The sequence below is a fragment of the Chelon labrosus genome, assembly GCF_963514085.1.
Source record: "Chelon labrosus genome assembly, chromosome: 21".
In the NCBI taxonomy this organism is placed as follows: domain Eukaryota; kingdom Metazoa; phylum Chordata; class Actinopteri; order Mugiliformes; family Mugilidae; genus Chelon; species Chelon labrosus.
Window position 1 is genome coordinate 15848386 of NC_140354.1, and position 20467 is coordinate 15868852.

The 20467-nt window shown below is 45.0% G+C and overlaps 1 protein-coding gene across 2 annotated transcripts in view; it reads left to right on the forward strand.

Moving 5' to 3' along the window:
* Positions 1-20467, forward strand: part of LOC311506621 (myosin-9-like) — a 31239-nt gene that overhangs the window by 6942 nt on the left and 3830 nt on the right. Inside the window, exons 2-32 of one of the 2 annotated variants that reach the window (XM_084570654.1) lie at positions 6664-6995; positions 8448-8604; positions 9942-9969; positions 10098-10191; positions 10948-10968; positions 11971-12063; positions 12165-12228; positions 12609-12707; positions 12802-12945; positions 13041-13136; positions 13229-13500; positions 13653-13826; positions 13918-14091; positions 14178-14292; positions 15360-15547; positions 16255-16376; positions 16475-16544; positions 16633-16793; positions 16908-17016; positions 17111-17242; positions 17362-17568; positions 17658-17795; positions 17888-18011; positions 18101-18272; positions 18385-18597; positions 18682-18826; positions 18917-19123; positions 19238-19342; positions 19632-19784; positions 19892-20140; positions 20231-20443. In XM_084570654.1, coding sequence (XP_084426780.1) covers positions 6669-6995; positions 8448-8604; positions 9942-9969; positions 10098-10191; positions 10948-10968; positions 11971-12063; positions 12165-12228; positions 12609-12707; positions 12802-12945; positions 13041-13136; positions 13229-13500; positions 13653-13826; positions 13918-14091; positions 14178-14292; positions 15360-15547; positions 16255-16376; positions 16475-16544; positions 16633-16793; positions 16908-17016; positions 17111-17242; positions 17362-17568; positions 17658-17795; positions 17888-18011; positions 18101-18272; positions 18385-18597; positions 18682-18826; positions 18917-19123; positions 19238-19342; positions 19632-19784; positions 19892-20140; positions 20231-20443 — 4566 coding nt within the window. In that variant the 5' untranslated portion in view covers positions 6664-6668. The remainder of the gene's footprint in view (positions 1-6663; positions 6996-8447; positions 8605-9941; positions 9970-10097; positions 10192-10947; positions 10969-11970; positions 12064-12164; positions 12229-12608; positions 12708-12801; positions 12946-13040; positions 13137-13228; positions 13501-13652; positions 13827-13917; positions 14092-14177; positions 14293-15359; positions 15548-16254; positions 16377-16474; positions 16545-16632; positions 16794-16907; positions 17017-17110; positions 17243-17361; positions 17569-17657; positions 17796-17887; positions 18012-18100; positions 18273-18384; positions 18598-18681; positions 18827-18916; positions 19124-19237; positions 19343-19631; positions 19785-19891; positions 20141-20230; positions 20444-20467) is intronic. The other variant, XM_084570655.1, reaches the window with a different exon arrangement.

Below are 20467 nucleotides of genomic sequence, written 5' to 3' on the forward strand. Positions count from 1 at the left end.
TTGTATTTCTTCAGCGTGTGCTAGCGTATCAACAACTATGCAACTTAAGCTGTGACGGTGATGTTCTGGGTTAGCTCCACAGGGTTTTGCGCGCACATCATTGGGGGTTTTGAGTTTTGAGCTGACTGTGAGGACGTCCACACGGTTTAATCCAAAGACGACACTTGTCAACCTTTCTGGGAAACACGTGTCTGTGTTACAAATGCCCCAGGCACAACGTTTAACCATATCTTTGATAAACTACGACGGTATAGCCTGCCGAGACCGAAAATATGAGACGCCTGCGTTAAAGTCAATGGAGCGCTATGGAAAAAGTGTCGGACCCCTGTGGGAGGAGCTCTCTTGGCTGCGCTGTGATTGGTCAATCTACATTCTAGGGTGTGGCTTAGCCAAAGGCGAATTGATACAGAGGAAAAAAAACCCACAAATGCATGATCCTGTACCTTGGTCACATGATGAAGTTTGGCTTGAACCTGAAAGGATATTACCACAGAACAAAGACATGCGAACAAAAATACACCATGGATAGCAGCTACTAGGGATGTCCCGATCAAGTTTTATACCCACACAGTCTTTTGTTTGTTTGTTTTTGGCGTAGCCTTTGTCTGAGTCCACTCCATGTATTGTGTCTTGTGATGCAACCTCAGCAAACACCCACATTGCAGTATTTACAAATTGCTGTCTGACCGAGTTTATTTTCCAGAGTAGAGTACTTTCATACACCGGATATGTTTCGTCACGTGGGTCTTCTTCTTCTTCTGGGATTTTTTTTTTTTTAGCAGCTTTGACGCTAGCCGATCGCCAGTGAAATAGACGAAGACGTGGTTTTGGCAGAACTGAAGCAAATGAGCCCAATCCAGTACGAACAGTTTTAAAAAAAAAAATGTCTGAATCGGCCATGGTGCTAATCCGAACATCCCTTATTGGCTACATTTTAAAATCGGGTTAGGGTAGTCTACATTTTCAGTGGTTCATATTTTTTTTTTACACTGCCACCAACTGGCAGCTGATCCCTACAACAAGCAGACATCTGCAAAGCTCCTGTGTGGCACCAAGACCTTAGACCTCAAAGGGGCCTCTGGTTGCAAGTGTTAGATGGCAGTAGCCGGCTTACAGTGCAGCGAAACTGGATCCAGGTTTGGTCAGGAATGTGAAAAGCAATGTGGAAAGTGATGTAGATCTGTCATGCAGCGTGATTATTTTCCACCAAGGGCCTAATTTATGTCTTAGTCCACGGACTAAGCGCCACCTTTCCTCCCCCTCCTCTTTTTTTTTTTTTTTTTTTAAAGACTCGCACACAACAAGTTCCACAAATGGCAAAATAGTTTTCTCAGTTTGTCATTTCCTTTTTCCTCCCCTCTCTCTCCTCCTTGCCCCACCCTTCCTCCCTGCTTTCAGGGGACAAGGCCGGAGGAGGAGGAGGAGGGTGAAGGGGAGAGAGAGAGAGAGAGAGAGGGAGTCGACGTGTGAGCCCATAGTGGATTTTGACTGACTCAGTACCTTACCAGCCCTTGTCTGGCGTTCACCGTTGAGAATATTAACTTGCAGAGAAGATGATCCGTGAGGGGGATGAAAGTGGTAAAGTCGAGACACATGGGTGACTGATGCAGTAGTAATAGACTGGAGGATTTGTTGGAATGAGTAACCTAAACAACCTAAACGTTCAAAGCCGAACAGTCATAGTTGTCAAGAGTCCAAAATAATATCCTCGGCTTAAAGAAAACGGCCGATTTGGCTCGGCCTCGGCTAGATGGATGCAGTGGAGGGATGCAGTTGTTGGGAGCGCAAGTGCTATTGACTTTTCTGTTCTATTAATAACCCTGCCAATGGGACGGTCAACAAAGCACAGCTGGTTTTATGGGTTCCCCTTTTTCCCGGAGCAGGAGGATTTGACTGTACATGGTCAAGCTGTGGCGGCGGAGGAGGGTTGTCACGATTCCTCGCTTTTACAGTCACTCGGGGGAGAATCGGTGAGGTGGAAAGGAATGAGACGGAGTCTGACTGATGGATGGATGTGTTGCCTCGGCTTTATAAAGACCAGAGTTGACCTGTTTTCTGAACGGGACCGAGGGAGGACGCTCTGTAGCTCTTCCCTTTTGCTTTCCTGTCCTCGTTCCTATTCCACATCTTTAAGTCCCCGACCCCTGCCTTACTTCCTCTGTTTGAAACCACATTCTGGTCTCTGTGATCCTGTTTCGGAAGCCGACCTCTTCCTCGCGTTATTTATTTTACGGTTCCACTTCCTCTTTCAAGCAGTCCACCACTCTGACAAGACTAACCCTAACTCTATTTTCACTTGGGCCTTTTTAGAATATAATCCTTTAATGGCATCTCCGTCAGGTCCCATAAAATTCAGCCACTCTGAAAATAACCCCTGGCATAAAGCTCCATGCGGCCTACCTTCTGCCATCCATTCAGTTAATGAGTAATCCTCGTTATGACTATCTAGAGCAGCTAGTCTCGTTTTAAACGGGGTCGAGTGTTGCTCTTCTCAGTGACGGGGAATCAGGGAAACCGATTCTTACAGGATTACGGAGGACTTGGCAGGGAGATTCCAAGATCCTCAGTCCTCTTCAGGCTACAGCCACGTTTGTATATTTAGTTTTAAAATAAAAGCATTTCCCTTCAATTTGTTATCCATGTTGAATTGACAATTTGTTGGCCTACCGATTGGTCTGCATACCAGCAACCCGAGGTCTCTTAGCCTTTGTTAAGTCCCAACTTCCTATGTTACCGTTGCCGAGTTAGACAAACAAGAATAAATATTGCAAACTTATAATAATGGCGTCGAGGAGGAGTAATGTGAAGTCATGCAGCACATGTTAGGAGCTGTGCTAATGTTGACGGTACCCTTCAGCAGTTTTCCAGTATTTAAGTGTGATTATTTCCTGTTGAATCGCAATTATGAGCTTTAATGCTAATTAAGTCTGCAGTATTTGGGAATGGCTATTGTTTCTCCAACCTAGCAACTGTAAAATCAGGAATATCAGGACTTGACGAAGGGCAGGAGCTCTGTATTTGGTGGTCAGCAGACTTGTCTTGGAGTTTTCAATCTCTTTTAAAGTCTCTGTAAATGTAGAAAGTTTTTTTTTTTTTTTTTTTTTAAAGGAAATGCATTGGTGTGGATGTATAGCCTAGAATCTAGACGTACACCTAGCGGCAGCAAATTAAATTTGCTTCCAGGGGGCAGTCTAGTTACTTTCCGTTGACTTGAGATTTCGAAAAATCCAAGATGGACCGGGCCAATCACGAGTCGGTGGGCGGGCTTAACATGACGCCGACTGACCTGCGACCATAGAGAGCCGTGAATTACGCGTAAATTCCCCATCCTGCTAGAACTACCGGAGCGATGGCTGCTGCTAGCGAACAACTTTCTTTCGAATCGGCTTTGGCCGCCGCTCTGAAAGACTTGAAGTTAAGAGATAGGAACTCTCTTTTCCTATTGCGTGGAGAGGGAGTTTGAAAGACGACAACCGTTTATCCCACCCCTCCGGTTGAGCCCCGTCTGTGGAGAGTGCCCAGACCCTACATTTAATGTGGGTCTGGCTCGTCAGGCTAGTGGATGTAGCCTATAGCTGTGAAACTCCACAGGGAAAAGAAAAGGTCCAAAACTGGCTGATGGGAGTTCTTCATCCCTCCTCTTCCCTCTACTTTCTATATAGAACAGCGCTCGTCACACTAGAAATAGCTATTGGAGTAATTTTAGTCCTCGTTCTCAGCCTCTAGAGAGGTGGTTCGAAGTGTGTCACTGAGTTATCTGTGTCAAGCATGTGAGTCACACAGTGGGTAGGCATCCACAGACTGGACTCTTGTCTTTTCTTTACTGAGGTTTAACTGATTGATTGGGCCAAAAGAACAATTTAGAAAGCCACGTTCGTTGGGGTTGGTTAACTCCAAGAAAACAAGCGTTTAAAATGATCAGTATTACGTCTGCAGCCTTTTTAGGAGGTTGAGACAGAGCCAGCATTTCTCCAAGCACCTTTAAAACAAAGCAAACTGAAGCATAACTCGGCTCTGGGTGTGTTCAGCCTGTTCTGTTTCACTTCTTCTTTTCGCCAGACAACAAAGCAACGGGGATTACAATCAGTCAGGGCGCATATTTAACTCTGCATGTGGCCGACTGATCCGAATGTTTAAAGGAGCACGGGAAGACTGTCTTAATACTTTCAAGTAGCCATGGCTGTGGCGCCGGTGCAAGAGGATACTGATTTAAATCCTTTAAAAGTACACTTGACAAGCAGATAGGTGTCCGAAAAAGATGTAAAGATGGAGGTATGGAGGGCCGAAATTCGTGGAATGCCTTTGCTCGCTGTCTCTCCCTGATAAAGGGTGAGCATGGGAGGAATGTGACCCTGAAAGGACTGGATAAACAGGAGGGGAGTACGGTGGGTGGGTGGGTTGGTGCTAGGATTCTGGACAGGGAGTGGAGGGTGACTGGAGGCAGGGGAGGAAGCTTGGAGCCAGCTGAGAGGCGTAGCGGGGACTTAATTTGCCCCACGTTCTGCTGTGGGATGGGGTCGGCACACACCGGCGATGAGTTGGGAGGCGGAGTGACGGCGCGGCGATGAAGGACGGAGCGAGGCAGGCAGGGGTCGTGAGAAGAATGGCTCCCCTCTGCTTTCTTTCTCACAGAGCAGAGTTAATGTGCTGGAACAGACACAACCATGTTAAATATGTCTCCCCTTTTTTTTTTTTTTTTTTTTTTTTATAATAAAAGTTTCTCGAGAGAGTTGTTGTCTTTTCTCAGTACCACTTAGGAATGATTTGTTTGTAGGGGTCAGGATCATCCCCTAGTTGATATAGCAATGTCTTAAATTTAAACTGATCTTGGGTGCAAGCTGTGTTTATAATTAGTAGAGAGTTTGGCAGCAGAACCGTGTCTCACTGGACCACAACACAATGTGAAATTACTCTTCTTGTTGTATGAAAACACATTTACACATCTCTGGAAGCTGAACCAGACCTCTAATGTGATTTCCTTAGCGTTTGCATATGAGCATGCATTAGGGCAGCTCTCGATTTCCCTTCAGAGGTTGAGCGAACGTTGGGGAAAGGTTAACGACCCCGGTGCTGCTGCTGCTGGGAAAAAAACCGGTGTCACGCTCCTGCTGCGTTGGAATGATAATTGAGATGGTAAATGTATGGGGCACCGGTGTTAGTGAAAGTACACTATGTTCATTTAATGGCCCTGCAGCGTCTCTGCTCTCTCGCGCCGTGTGTTTGGGCGGTTTGCCTCCCTTCTTTTTTTTTTTTTTCATACTGGTTTTACTCGTCCAGTCACTTTCTATATGGGTTAAACTGTCGACTCCCAGTCAACGACAAGTTATTAATGAGCATTCAGACTTCTAATATCGCGTCCTTGTGTTTGATGTGAAACGAATACTGCGTTAAATGTGCAGTGTTTGTTTTCTGTCCGTTTTAGAAAGGTTTTATTGGGTTTGACAGTTCCCCTCCCAGCTCATTGTTCTTGCAACAGAACTCAAGGACGGTCCTCGAAGTGCAAATGCCGTTGCATAAATTGTGTATTTCAAGTGTTCTACACATGTTGAGAGTTGTAGGAGCTTCCTGCCATCCCATTCTGGCCTGCAAAAGATAAATAGACCATTAAACCCCCCCCCATTAGGTTGCCAGATGCTGCTTTTCATATGGCTGCAAGGCATTTAACCAACTGCCTTTTTGTTTTTCATTGTAGGATGGGGAATTTGTACAGTAATAACAATAACTTGCTTCCAAGTGAAACCTCTACCTTTGCCGTTCATTGATGGGCAATAGTATTGATATTAGAAATTAATTCATACCAAAGTTGGCGACAAGAAAAGAAACTTGAAAAGAGATGGAAGACCACCAAGAGGCTGTGTAACCAAAGCAAGCAAAAAACGGATTTTAATGAAGAGGATGATGAATTGTATTTACAAAGAAGAACACAACTGTGTGGTTTGCTGTGTGGGGGGGGGGGGGGGGGGGAACAAAACAAAAACTGCACGTCAGCCGAAGCTTTTATCCTTTTTATCTGAACCAAAATAACACAAACAGGAATGTACAAAGGGGAATTTTGTTGCCTTATTAGTTGCCGGGTTTCATTCCTGGGACTTCTCGGTTGATAAGCGCTGTAATTCTTGCAATGATTTACTCCTTATCTATCCACGATCACCCGTAGTCAACTCCACTCCCCCCCCGCCCGGTCGAAACAAGACACCATGACCAGACGGTAGGAACATGACGACAAACACATGCTTCCTCGTGGACTTCCCCGCCGGTATTGAAGCATCTCTGCTGAGAGATGAACTTTAGCTTCTGTGATCCGGCGCTCGTGTTTCTCTTCTGTCGCCTAAATTGTCCGGCCACTGGAGACCTGATTAAGTGTTCACAGCGGATAGCCAAGGACTAAAAGGGAGTTGGTTGTGTTTTATGTCAACACAACCTAACTTGAGCGCACTCTTCCTGTTGTGCGTCCCACCAGTGGTGACCTTAGCATTCCTCAGAGGTGGCTTGTGAAGATGGAGAGATAGCAAAGGTCTGATTCAGTAAAATAATAATTTGCCTAACCGGAGCTTTTTTGATTCCGCCACCAGATTTTATAGGATGTGGTTATGGCACAATGAATGTGGGTAATATCTCTGCACTACCACAAAATCTGATTCCCTCTTTTCCTCTTTTCAACAGCTACCATGTCCGACGCAGACAAGTTTCTGTACGTGGACCGCAACATGGTCAACAACCCGCTGGCACAGGCCGACTGGGCCTCCAAGAAGCTGGTGTGGGTACCCTCGGAGCGCCTGGGGTTCGAGCCCGGCTCGGTGAAGGAGGAGCGCGGGGACGAGTGCGTGGTGGAGCTGGCGGACTCTGGCAAGAAGATCAAGGTGAACAAGGACGACATCCAGAAGATGAACCCGCCCAAGTTCAGCAAGGTCGAGGACATGGCCGAGCTCACCTGCCTGAACGAGGCGTCTGTGCTGCACAACCTGAAGGAGAGATATTACTCTGGTCTCATCTACGTGAGTATGGAGCATGTTTTTGTGCGACATATTTGCTGTAAAGGTTAATTATCCATTGTTACAAAATCCCCACTGGCTTATAGAAAACAATCAGCCATGGCAAGCCTCCAACAATCTACATATCTCTCTGCCCAACCTCCTAATCATCTCATTAAGCCCCATTGTTTAATGCAACCCATTGTGTCCAAATTTCCATAGAAAGAAAATTTGCAATCTGTTAACCCACTTATGGTTTTCGAGTTTTCTTTTGCCTCACCCCCCTTCCTTCGTCTTTCCTCTCTATTCCTTCCAGTTGTGTCTTGTTTGCTCTCTGTCGTCTCTCTCTCTCTCTGTGTTTGGAGTTATCTTGTAAACAGGAAGCTGCAGGGAACAATGTAGTCCAGAGTATAAGATGTTAAAAGTTAGAGAAGGCGGAACCAGAGAGTCCAGCTTTTTTTGAAGATGGACAAGGAATGTAAATTGTGTCGTAACCGCTATTACTCCCCCCCCCCCCCCCCTCCTCCCTTAATTTATGTTATTTACCCCTATTTTCAGGGCTGGGAGTCATTTGGTCTCTTTGACTTTGAGTTGTGACCCGGTCATATCAACACAGCCTGTTGTCCCCCCTCCCCTGGTTCCCTCTAAAGATCCGGGCTGTGGTTGGTTTGAGTGGCTCCGGCCTCTGTAGTCTTGAAATTGACCATTTCTCAGGGGGAGAGCAGGCGTACAACAGAGGGAGCGATGCCTGGTACAGAGACGTTGGGAGGGCAGCGCAGGAATGTAGCACAGAATGTAGAAAGAAAAGTTATGTGGAGATAAGAATCCAGATCCCCGAAAGATTTAGTGGATTTTATAAAAAGGGAATGGAGGAGAGTTTATTTTATTTTATATCTGATAGAAACATATTTCTGTCATGTAGATCTGAGATATGACTTGGGTAACCTACAAGTAGCTGTGTTTTTACAGTGCCAAGGTCACTCATCAGTTTAAACTTGCAGCACTGCAGCTGGGTGGGGCTGAGATTATATAATTGCATAAATCCGAGTTCATGAGAAACCTTCAGCTCGGTGGTGATGGGGAATGGGAAGGGCTTATTGCTGTGTCAGTGAAGAAGAGTGCAGAGTAGGTCTGGAGTCGGGTTTCAGGCTCTGCCTCTCGAGACAATTTGAATTGTTACTGACGCTATATAAATAAAATAAAACTGAATTACAGCTTCTCTGTTTTCTGGGAAGCAGCCTTTCGGAGGAAGCCCTTGTACTAACATGAAATTAACATGACATTTCCCATGTTCTAGTCCATAATCTCCATCATGTGCTGCACATTAAATACAGATCCGCACATCTGGTTTCTGGGATTTGGCCTGTTGTATCTATCTATAACACTAAGCTAAACCCAGCACACTCTTCTTCCACAGACAGAAGAGAGTTCGAGGATTTTCTTTCTTTTTAACGGTCGCTTCTATCTTCCCCGCAGACATACTCCGGTCTCTTCTGTGTCGTCATAAACCCTTACAAGAACCTGCCCATCTACTCGGAGGAGATTGTCGAAATGTACAAGGGCAAGAAGAGGCACGAAATGCCACCTCACATCTACGCCATCACTGACACCGCTTACAGGAGCATGATGCAGGGTAAGTCATAGATGACGAGCGTTCGCGAGGTCGTTAAAATAAACTAAATGACGTGCAGGATATAAGATTTTGCTTTGAGTTCATATTACACATGTCCAGATTTCGTCAGACGAGTACTCATTGATGCAGAGTACTGATAAGAGGATGTACAGTCAGTTTTTTTGCAGTGTCAGTAAAGTTTCCTTTCACGGCTGCAGCTAATATTGAACTCCTCAAATGAAGCCACAATACAGTGTGGTGTTTCCAGAAGTGTCCATTATTGGGGAGCATGTAGCTGGACTTGATCCAAATATTCCCAGAACCCATTTCTGCTTAAAGAGCATCATGTTACGTGCTACTAGTACATCTTTTTGTTTGAACTAGCTTGAAATTACATCAGTGCCAAGTGTTGGTTATTATTTGTAACCCCTGGTCCTTTGATTAAAAGTGGTGGTATGGTTTGTGTCTGGGCTGTTTTGCAAGTACATGAGCGCTGGATTGAACCTGATATTTGCGCTGTTATCAGTCCTGGGACATCCTTAACTTAAATGTTTGCCAGAATACTTTTAATAACCCCAGAGGTCCTGAAGCCTTCAAATATAAGAAATTGGACCCATGGCTACACAATACAAGGAGTCTAGCAAGGAAGATAAATACGTTTGTGTCTTCTTAAACATATTTTTTTTGGTCTCTCTTTGTGGGGATATCCAGGAAAAGTTCACCACTGCGACATACCTCCATTTTGATGTTTCAGGCCTATGCTGAGCAAACATCCTGCCTAAACGTTAACACTAATACAGATTTCCTGTGTTTTTTCAGGCTTTTACCTTTTGTTATATATAATTATTCAGTGTTTTGGGACTTTTGTGAAACAACACTTTGAGGACCTGGTTTTGGTATTTCCTCCATAGCTATTGTACCGTAATGAGTTTCTGTTCTCCACCTCCTGTTTGTAGTCGTTGTTGGTGGAATAACAGCTCCTTTTTAGGTCTGTTTAACTGATGTGCTATGTGCATCTGTCATGCACACCACCCAAGCTCCTTCCCTCTGATACACTGGTGCTCTTTCTGCAAGTTTGGCTCCTGAAATGTGACTTGAACAATTTGCTGGAGCCAGATAGGGTAATTAGAACCCCGGCTGCATGGGTTTACTGTCACAGGAAGCCGGATATTGATTTCCTGCCTGTGGTCTGTGTGCTTCCTGTTGTACATTCAAAAAAAACGTATGCACTGTGATGATAGCATGTGTTGTTTCAGCATAATCCTAGTTGCACATCTTTTTTTATGTCTTTATGACGTGTTGTTTCAGCGTAATCCACATTTGCGCATCTTTTTTTTTTTTTTTCTTTTTTATTGCAGATCGTGAAGACCAGTCCATTCTTTGCACGTAAGTTACAGACGTACATTACCAAAGCATTCCTTGTGTTGTATTAACATTATTCAAGTTTTTCTGCCTCTACTCCTTTGGGTTTTCTTTCCTGACTGTATTTTTTATCTCCCTTTGTCTTATTATAGAGGCGAATCCGGTGCTGGTAAGACGGAGAACACCAAGAAGGTCATCCAGTATCTCGCTCACGTGGCCTCCTCTCACAAGACCAAGAAAGATCAGGTCAGTCCTGCTTCTCACCCACACAGCCCGACCTTCAACTCGTCATCCCCTCATCTCACATCCCTCCCTCACTCTTGCCGTTTTTTATTTGATGCATTGTCAAGTGAGACACTAATTAATTTTATTTTACAGGAGGGTCATAAATCTAGTAAATCATCACCTCGCTGGTTACATTTACAGTTTTGTTTTGTTTTTTCAACTTCATCAGATCAGAGCCAACTTTAATTAATGATTTGATCAGAAATATGCACTTACACGTCCCAAAACATTCATTAGAACAGAACTTTTTTCAACATGCGCAAAGTGGAGCATTGAAACAGAACAGAAGACAAAGTATTTTCCTCAAATTAATCCACAACACTTAATTAATTCAGAATAGTTCAATAGAAACTGTTGACCGAAGAGTTTATTCATTCCACCCAGAGATAAATTAGTGCTCCTTATAATCTTGACCACTCTGTATTGGAAGAGTAGATCAAGATAACAGCCCTGCAGGCTCAGAAGAAAAACAGTAGCATAGGTTGAAAGTCCCCCACCGCGTTGACATTTTATATAGACCAGAGGCCTCACTTTATCTGCGATACGCTAAGTTTTTGCTGACTTCACTGCATCGACTCATCAGAAGTAAAACTCCAGCAGATTACGTCAACCTTATCTGGCCTGTCGGCTGAAAGTGACCCTCTGGGGTTTTAATGAAAACCACATCCATCATCCCTTTTTTTTGAGGTTGTTGTATTTCTCTCTTCCCATCAACAGAACAGCTCGGTCCTGTCACATGTGAGTTAACTCTCCCCCTTCATTCACTATTCCTCCCCCAGCTGCTTCTGTCGTCACCTTCCTTCCCCAACCTCACCCCTCTTCCCCCTTACCCCCCCCCCCCTCTCTTTGCTGGAGCGCACTGTTGTCGGAGTCACTTTGTATAAAGGGCAGAGTTGACATGTTTTGCCAGCCAATAGGAAGTCGGGAGGAAGTTTGTTTGCAGCGCAGTGGCAGCCGTTTGTGTTCCTGTGAAAAATTCAGCCGGACAATAGTAGGATAACAGGGAGGGGTCTTTTGCTGGGAAAAAATCCGGAGCAATTTTTCGTATTTTAAAGATGGATTTATATTTGTCTGGTTGAATTTTTCACTACTTTGTGCTCAGTTCATAGCTGCTTTTCTCTTTTTGCTTTGACACAATATGTGTTTTCGTAACAGACATTTACCGACAACATATTCAGACACTTGGACAGACGCACTGTTATTCCATGCAGCGTACATGAAGCGTGTGTTGGCTTATTTTTTTTTTTGTGCCTTAACGATTTTGAGTCGATATGAGGTTAAAAAGTAAAAGCTTCAGAGAACAAGAAGGTTTTAATATTCAGTAGCTGAGTGTTTTGTGCTTGTGGTCCACTGAACTACTCTGGTTAACAGGTGATGGGAGGACAGTCTCAGTGTTTTTGGGGTGTTTGCTGATTTGGGCACTAACACGTGTCGGGATAAAATGCTTGGGTTGTGATGTGTGTTGCTGGTGTATGTGTGTGTGTGTACCCCTGCTTTTATTACTTGTTTAAATGTTTTGTCGTCCCCATCCCTTCACACGTAAGTACATCATGAGGAAATGTATTAACAGGACTGTGTTTGACTAATATATTTTTCTGGCAGTGAAGTGATATTGTATAAATTAATACAGGTCATAATATGATACATCATTTTTAGGTGTGGATCCATCCAAACTTTGTATAGTGTGGTAGAAAGGATTATGTTTATGTTTTGCTTTGTTGTTCTATTCGTTTCCACCAGGGGGAGCTAGAGAAGCAGCTGCTGCAGGCTAACCCCATCCTAGAAGCCTTTGGAAATGCCAAGACAGTCAAAAATGACAACTCATCCAGATTTGTAAGAATTATCAACATGTTTTTAGGTTTCTCATAAAGATCAGTTTACTTATTAGCCTGTTACATTTACCTCTCAAATGTTTTTTTTTTTTCCTCCACAAGGGAAAATTCATTCGGATCAACTTCGATGTCAACGGCTACATCGTTGGTGCCAACATTGAGACTTGTATCCTTAACTCTGTCAGATCATAGCTTCTCTCATTCCTTTTATTTTTTTATTTTTTAATGCTTGTTTGCTCGTCCGTCCATTTATACGTCCTTCTCATTTATGTGGACACGATATCGCTGAATCATCCTGACAGAATTTCTTCGAATTTGGCAATTTTAGTGGTCATTTTGGTGTCCCATACTTGTAGTCTTCACTACATACGGCATATTATGAGTCTGGACAGATGTTGAAGTAAGCTGCAACTTGATAAGTTAGCACAGGGACACAGCAAGGTGGTAATTGTAGTAGATGCTTTCTTTTTGTGGCAACTTACAAACTTACTGAGAGCTTTGTCAAGGTAGTATCAGAAAACTTGTCCTTGACTGGTCGACCTCTAGACTTGCTGGAGAAATCCCGTGCCATTCGCCAGGCCAAAGACGAGAGGACCTTTCACATCTTCTACTACTTGCTCACGGGCGCTGGAGACAAGCTGCGCGGTAAGCATATCACCCGTAAGACTCTGTTCAAAGACGGGAGGGACTTTGATGTTTGAGCTGCTTTTATAAAGAACTCTTTTCTTTTCCATTTTAGGCGATCTCCTCCTTGAAAATTACAACAACTACCGTTTCCTCTCCAACGGGAACGTCACCATCCCGGGGCAGCAGGACAAGGATCTGTTCACAGAGACTTTGGAGGCCATGAAGATCATGAGTATTCCAGAGGATGAGCAGATAGGTGAGCTAGCTGCTATTCTGGTTTCTTTTTTAGTGGGATGTTTTGTCATAATCCTAAAAACCATGTTTATGCTCTTGATCGATCTTTGTCTACAGGCATGTTGAAGGTGGTGGCCTCTGTTCTCCAGCTTGGAAACATGAGCTTCAAGAAGGAACGCCACACAGACCAGGCGTCCATGCCTGACAACACAGGTATGTCAGACATTTAACCTTTCCATCTTCATACGTAGTTGACAATCCTGCTGTTGTATTATAATAAATGTAAATTGTTTTCCTCCCAACAGCTGCTCAGAAGGTGTGCCACCTCATGGGCATGAATGTCACAGACTTCACCAGGGCCATCCTGTCACCCAGGATCAAGGTGGGAAGAGACTACGTCCAGAAGGCTCAGACCCAGGAGCAAGCAGAGTTCGCCGTGGAGGCCCTGGCCAAGGCCACGTACGAAAGGATGTTCCGCTGGCTCGTCATGAGGATCAACAAAGCCCTCGACAAGACCAAGAGACAGGGAGCCTCCTTTATCGGCATCCTGGACATTGCTGGCTTTGAGATCTTTGAGGTATTTTTAAAAAAATCGATCAGAGGATTTTATGAATCCGTTTCAGATCTTTCAAATCAACATCGTTTTGAATCATAATTTATTTTTGTAACTCGGACCCAGTGCCGTTGTCCAATGGAGATCGTAATCATCATTCTCTTGTGTCTCTTTAGCTGAACTCCTTCGAGCAGCTGTGCATCAACTACACCAACGAGAAGCTCCAGCAGCTCTTCAACCACACCATGTTCATCCTGGAGCAAGAGGAGTACCAGAGGGAGGGCATCGAGTGGAGCTTCATCGACTTCGGCCTCGACCTGCAGCCCTGCATCGAACTCATCGAGAAACCTGTGAGTATCCAGTTTAAATTTTTTCCATCTCTGTTCTGCCAACATGTTCAACACCCTCCCATCCATTAACTGCTTTCACTTGTGGTTCCAGGCCAGTCCCCCTGGTATCCTGGCTCTGCTGGATGAGGAGTGCTGGTTTCCCAAGGCCACTGACAAGAGCTTCGTGGAGAAGGTGCTCCAGGAGCAGGGAACACACCCCAAGTTCTTCAAGCCCAAGAAACTGAAGGATGAAGCTGATTTCTGCATCATCCATTACGCTGGAAAGGTAAACATGCAGAGGTCCTTGTGATGCATCCTCAGTCATAGGCTTAGCTTGTTCGCACATGAGTCTAAAACACAGCTGCTCCTCAGGTGGACTACAAGGCGGACGAGTGGCTGATGAAGAACATGGACCCCTTGAATGACAACGTAGCTACACTGCTCAACCAGTCCACTGACAAATTTGTGTCCGAGCTCTGGAGGGACGGTGAGTCGAGGCTCTCGTTGTCGTATTAACCAGGAATCACCACTTCTCTAGTTCTCGATGTCTGGATACATGCCGTGTTGGCTTTCTTGTTCATCGTGCTTTCTTTCTCTTTTACTGTCTGGTGTGTGGACCTTTGTTTTTACCCTTTTTCCAAATCCCACCGATTTCTTTCATCCATTTCTTCCTCTGTTTGGCCCCGTTTTGTCTGTCTTTACTTTATTTTTTCTTTTACTGGCACTCAGAGGTACAGAATTGCCAGAGAGCCTATTTTTATCAGCGTTTTCCTATTCTACACTCAGATTCAGGTGAAAAGGTTTCTCTCTTTATTTAACTTTCCTCCCTTTTCCTGATGTTTGTCATATGTTTTAAACGTCCATTCGTCCGTTTCTCGTAACATTTCAAAAGATGACGGTAGATTCTGTGACTTGTTTCTGTCTTAAACCAGCTCTTTGTGCAGTAACAAACTTTTCTGGTTGTCTTATCACTTGTTGCTCTGTCATTGAACTCTCCTTTTCTCCCTCTGTGTAATTAGTGTTGTTTAGGGACTCCTGGTGTTGGTCATGGGTACTGCAGCAATGGGTATATACTGCATGGGTTTGGTTTGTCACCTTCCCGACGCACATACAATTTTAAGTCAATCATCACACGTCACACTCAGAGAACGACAAGTTATTGACAGATATCCTCCACTCACTGCATTCACTGAGTATTATGTGTGTTGTGGTGTGTTATCTTTCCACACTTCACCGGCTTCTTGTGTCCGCCTCCCCCCCCCCCTCCTCTCCTGAATTCCCTCCACATTCGCTTTGTTTGAGTGGTGTTTCACTGATCCTGGTGTTTTATGAAGCACCTCTTCTCTCTCCTGGTGTGTGTTTACCGGGAGGAAGTGGAGATACAGTATGACGGTCATATTCATTCCTCTCTGTGATGTGCATTTGGTTTGAGTTTGCCTGGTTAAATATTCAGATTTTCAAATGAAACACTGTCGACTTCTTTCATAATGTGTCTCTATTTCCCCCCCCCCCCCCTTTTTTTCTTTTTTCCCTGTCCGCTCTTCCCTCTTCCAGTGGACCGCATCGTTGGCCTGGATAAGGTGTCCGGCATGTCGGAGATGCCCGGTGCTTTTAAGACCCGCAAGGGCATGTTCCGCACCGTGGGCCAGCTGTACAAGGAGCAGCTGTCCAAGCTCATGGCCACACTGAGGAACACGAACCCCAACTTTGTTCGTTGCATCATCCCCAACCACGAGAAGAAGGTATCAGATAGGGCCGGGCATCGCTAGTGATTTCATGGATTTCTTTGATTCTGATTTAACGAATTAAAAGTTTTTCAAGTTTCAGAACCTCAGTTAGTTACGCAAAACACTTTCACTTACGTTGTCTTTGGTTTGTGTGATTTGTGGTATTTCCACGATATAGTTTCACTTCTTGCTTATGATCAGTTTTCAGACCTGATGGTGCTCTCAGAGTTGTAGCTTCTGCCGTGTTTTATATCTCCCTCGCACACGTGGACTAATCTCGTTGTGCGGTCTCATGAGACTAGTCATGCAAAACCACTCTCACGTGACGGCAGCGAGATTTCTAATGAGAGGATGCAGGAAATGGCCAATAATATATATATAAAAAAAATAAATAAAATGGGTCCAGGGGTTTTATGAATGGACATGTTTCAAATGAAGATCATTTAGAGTTTTGTAGCCGACACATAGTCGCTAGAGGATGTTCCAGTGTCTGGTTGCCTCTCTTTTACATTTCTCAGCTCAAATAATTAAAAACATAACGTCCTGTATTTAGTGTAATTAGTCTTATCTTCTATTAATAATCAGGTGTGGTAGGAAAGTGAAATGAAAGATTTTTCAGTTTAGTTTTTCAGTTCAGTACTTTTATGTTTTTGGAAAATGTTCTGAACACAGATCTGTGTCTGTTGTTTGCTTCACTGTTTACTGATGTTCCTCATCCTCAGGCTGGTAAACTGGACCCCCATCTGGTTCTGGACCAGCTGAGGTGTAATGGTGTCCTGGAGGGAATCCGTATCTGCAGACAGGGCTTCCCCAACCGTATCGTCTTCCAGGAGTTCAGGCAGAGGTAACAGTTTAGTGACAGATTGTCTCTCTTTTTTTTGTTTTTTCTCTCCCTCTGGCAGGTTATGTGTTACAAAAAATAAACGATATGCCATCTTCTAGGTATGAAATCCTCACTCCCAACGCCATCCCCAAGGGCTTCATGGATGGAAAGCAGGCCTGTGTGCTCATGGTAAGGGGGCTATTCAATTGTAGTTACCTGCTACCTAAATTGTAATACCCGCTCCCTCTTCGGTGTGATTGATCGTTTCCTTTTTCAGATCAAAAGTCTGGAGCTGGATCCCAACCTGTACCGCATCGGCCAGAGCAAAGTGTTCTTCAGAGCAGGAGTCCTCGCTCACCTGGAGGAGGAAAGGGACATGAAGATCACAGACATCATCATCAGCTTCCAGGCCTGGTGCAGAGGCTACGTGGCCCGCAAGTAAGAAGAGATGTCCACCTCCTTCTAAAGACTTTTCTTTCTTAAATAAATTCTTCTCTTGCAGTGTATTGCATAATATGAAGGGTATGAACACTGTCTATCTAATATTTTCAGGGCTTTTGCCAAGAGACAGCAGCAGCTGACTGCAATGAAGGTGATCCAGAGGAACTGTGCTGCTTACCTTAAACTCAGGAACTGGCAGTGGTGGAGGCTGTTCACCAAGGTAAGGCTCAGTCTCCTACATCCTGCTTATTTACAATCTTTCTTTTCCTTTGTCTTTGTGTTTTCTAACTCCTCTAATAATTTATTGTCTACAGGTGAAGCCCCTGCTGCAAGTCAGCAGACAGGAGGAGGAGATGCAGGCCAAGGATGATGAGCTGCACAAGGTGAAGGAGAAGCAATTGTATGCTGAGCAGCAACTCCAGGAGATGGAGGAAAAACAGCAGCAGGTAAAGTTTAAGACTCGTGACTAATCCCCGCTCTTCAGTTCATTGACAAGATTTGAGGTTTGGCATTTTGTCTTGATTTGAGTGATGTTATTAAATTAATGATTTTGATGTGGTTGTAGCTGAGTGCCGAGAAGATGGCCCTGCAGGAGCAGCTTCAGGCAGAAACTGAACTCTGTGCTGAGGCTGAGGAGATGAGATCCCGTCTAGCTGCTAAGAAGCAGGAGCTGGAGGAGATCCTTCACGACCTGGAGGCCCGGGTGGAGGAGGAGGAAGAGCGCGCCTCTCATTTGTCGACAGAGAAGAAGAAGATGCAGCAAAATATTTCTGTAAGTAAGAATAGATCACTCAAGACACACTAAATAAAGTATGCGTGAACACTAAACACCTGACTGAGTCTTGTCTTGTTAAACCTCAGGACCTGGAGCAGCAGCTGGATGAGGAGGAGGCAGCCAGGCAGAAGCTGCAGCTGGAGAAGGTCACCCTGGAGGCCAAGATAAAGAAGGTGGAAGAGGATGTTATGGTCCTTGATGACCAGAACAACAAACTAAACAAGGTTAGGATTAAAGGACTAGAAAATAAACAACCAGGCTATATTCATATGCTTTGAAATATCATAATCCTGAAATGTTTTGTTTGTGAATCCAGGAGAAGAAGCTGCTGGAGGAAAGGATCTCTGAGTTCACCACCAACCTGGCAGAGGAGGAGGAGAAATCTAAGAGTCTGCAGAAACTCAAGAACAAGCACGAGGCCATGATCACAGACCTGGAGGGTAGGAAGAATGGCCAATAGAGAAACTGAACAAGGTGTTATTAAAGCATCTTTTCATCCTTGTAATTTTCTTATTTTTTTTCCCGTCAGACCGCTTGCGCAGAGAGGAGAAGCAGCGTCAAGAGCTGGAGAAGAACCGACGCAAGCTGGAGGGCGACGTCACTGACGTACACGATCAGATTGCTGAGCTGCAGGCCCAGATCGCTGAGCTCCGCGCCCAACTTGCCAAGAAGGAAGAGGAGCTCCAGGCAGCTCTGGCCAGGTCTGTGTGACCTCGTAAAATCATTGTTTCTGAAATATTGGTAATTTGAGAGGTATGGGCTTTAAGTTCTTACGCTATTTGCTGATATTTGCTGACTTACTCTGACCTTAAGGATTGAGGAGGAGGCTGCGCAGAAGAACTTGGCCCAGAAGAAGATCCGTGAGATGGAGGCTCAGCTCTCTGAACTGCAGGAGGATTTGGAGCTTGAGAGGCAGGCTCGCGCCAAAGCAGAGAAACACCGCAGAGACCTGGGAGAAGAGCTGGAGGCTCTCAAGACCGAGCTAGAGGACACCCTTGACTCCACCGCTGCTCAGCAGGAACTCAGGTAGAGATGGTGGCCTAGGGACAGGTATAACAATTACACTTAAAGCTCAAACAAAATGGACTAACCTCTGCTCTTCCTGTGTAGGAGCAAACGTGAGACGGAGGTGGCACAGCTCAAAAGAACTCTTGATGAGGAAGCCAAAGTTCATGAACAGCAGCTGGTTGAGATGAGACACAAACACAGTCAGGCCTTTGATGAGCTCAATGAGCAGCTGGAGCAGGCTAAGAGGGTACATTTTCACAGCTATTATTGGTTATGGTTTATTTTTTTCTTTCTCGTTTCTCCTTAAAACAATTACTACTTGCATCCCTCCTTGCAGAACAAAGTGTCGATGGAGAAGGCCAAGCAGGCCCTGGAGTCTGAGAGGAACGAGCTGACCATTGAGCTGCAGACTCTGATGCAAGGCAAAGGAGATTCTGAACATCGCAGGAAGAAGGCTGAAGCCCAGGTCCAGGAGCTGCTGGTCAAACACTCGGAGAGCGAGCGCCAGAGGATTGAGCTGGCCGAGAAATTCACTAAAGTGCAGGTACAAGAATTTGAAAGAATTTCTTTTATTTACTAACCATCGCATTATACATTGAATTTGTGTGGATGTGTCCATTTTAAGTGAAGATGTTTATTTGCTGTCTTTTACTCGCAGGCTGAACTGGATAACGTAAACACTGTGCTGACCGAAGTGGAGGGAAAGTCCATCAAGGCATCCAAAGACTGCTCTGCTGTGGAATCACAACTGCAGGACGTTCAGGTACGAAGACACTAAACCAAGACACAAACGTGTTAAACTCTGAACCTACAGAGGAGTATGAACAACACTGAGGGAACATCTGCTTCAAGCAGAGACATGTAGTATAAGGCAGGGAACACCTCACACTCATAGCTTCATGGTCTTATAAATTAAACTGGCTTACAAGATGGAAGCTGCAGAGTGAGGCTCAAACGTCCCAGTTCAAGAATTGTTTAAATCCAGATATTATTTGTGGCCCCGTGGCAAATGTTTGGCTGCTTGTAACTCTGCGTCACCGTCTTCACAACAGGAACTCCTCCAGGAAGAAACACGCCAGAAACTGTCACTCGGCACTCGTCTGCGGCAGCTTGAGGATGAGCAGAACAACCTGAAAGAACAGCTGGAGGAAGAAGAGGAGGCCAAGAGGAATGTCGAGAAGCAGCTCCAAACTGTTCAGGCGCAGGTAAAGCACATCCGTTCACTTTTACTCTGACCGACGGCAACCTTGATCCACGACGTTTATCAGCCGCACATCCACCTCACCGCATTAACCGTTTGACTTCCAAACAGCTTGTTGAAATGAGGAAGAAGGTGGAGCAGGATGCTGGCTGTCTGGAGACTGCAGAGGAGGGAAAGAAGAGGCTCCAGAGGGATCTGGAAGGAACGACCCTGCGCCTGGAAGAGAAATGTGCCGCATATGACAAGCTGGACAAAACAAAGACACGTCTTCAGCAGGAGTTGGATGACATGTTGGTTGACCAGGACCACCTCCGACAGATCGTCTCCAACCTGGAGAAGAAGCAGAAGAAGTTTGACCAGGTTGGCCAGTAGATTATTTTGGTATATTCAAGGAGACTGCAGGTTTGTAACTTCACAAACATTAAACATGGTTGCTCTGAATTTCTGTAGATGCTGGCGGAGGAGAAGAACATCTCTGCTCGCTATGCAGAGGAGCGTGACCGAGCCGAGGCTGAGGCCCGTGAGAAGGAGACCCGCGCCCTGGCTTTAACTCGGGAGCTGGAGTCTCTGATGGACCTCAAGGAAGAAGTGGACCGCAACAACAAACTGCTGCGGGCTGAAATGGAAGACCTGGTATCCTCTAAGGACGATGTTGGCAAGAGCGTAAGTCTAGAATTTTTTCTTTTT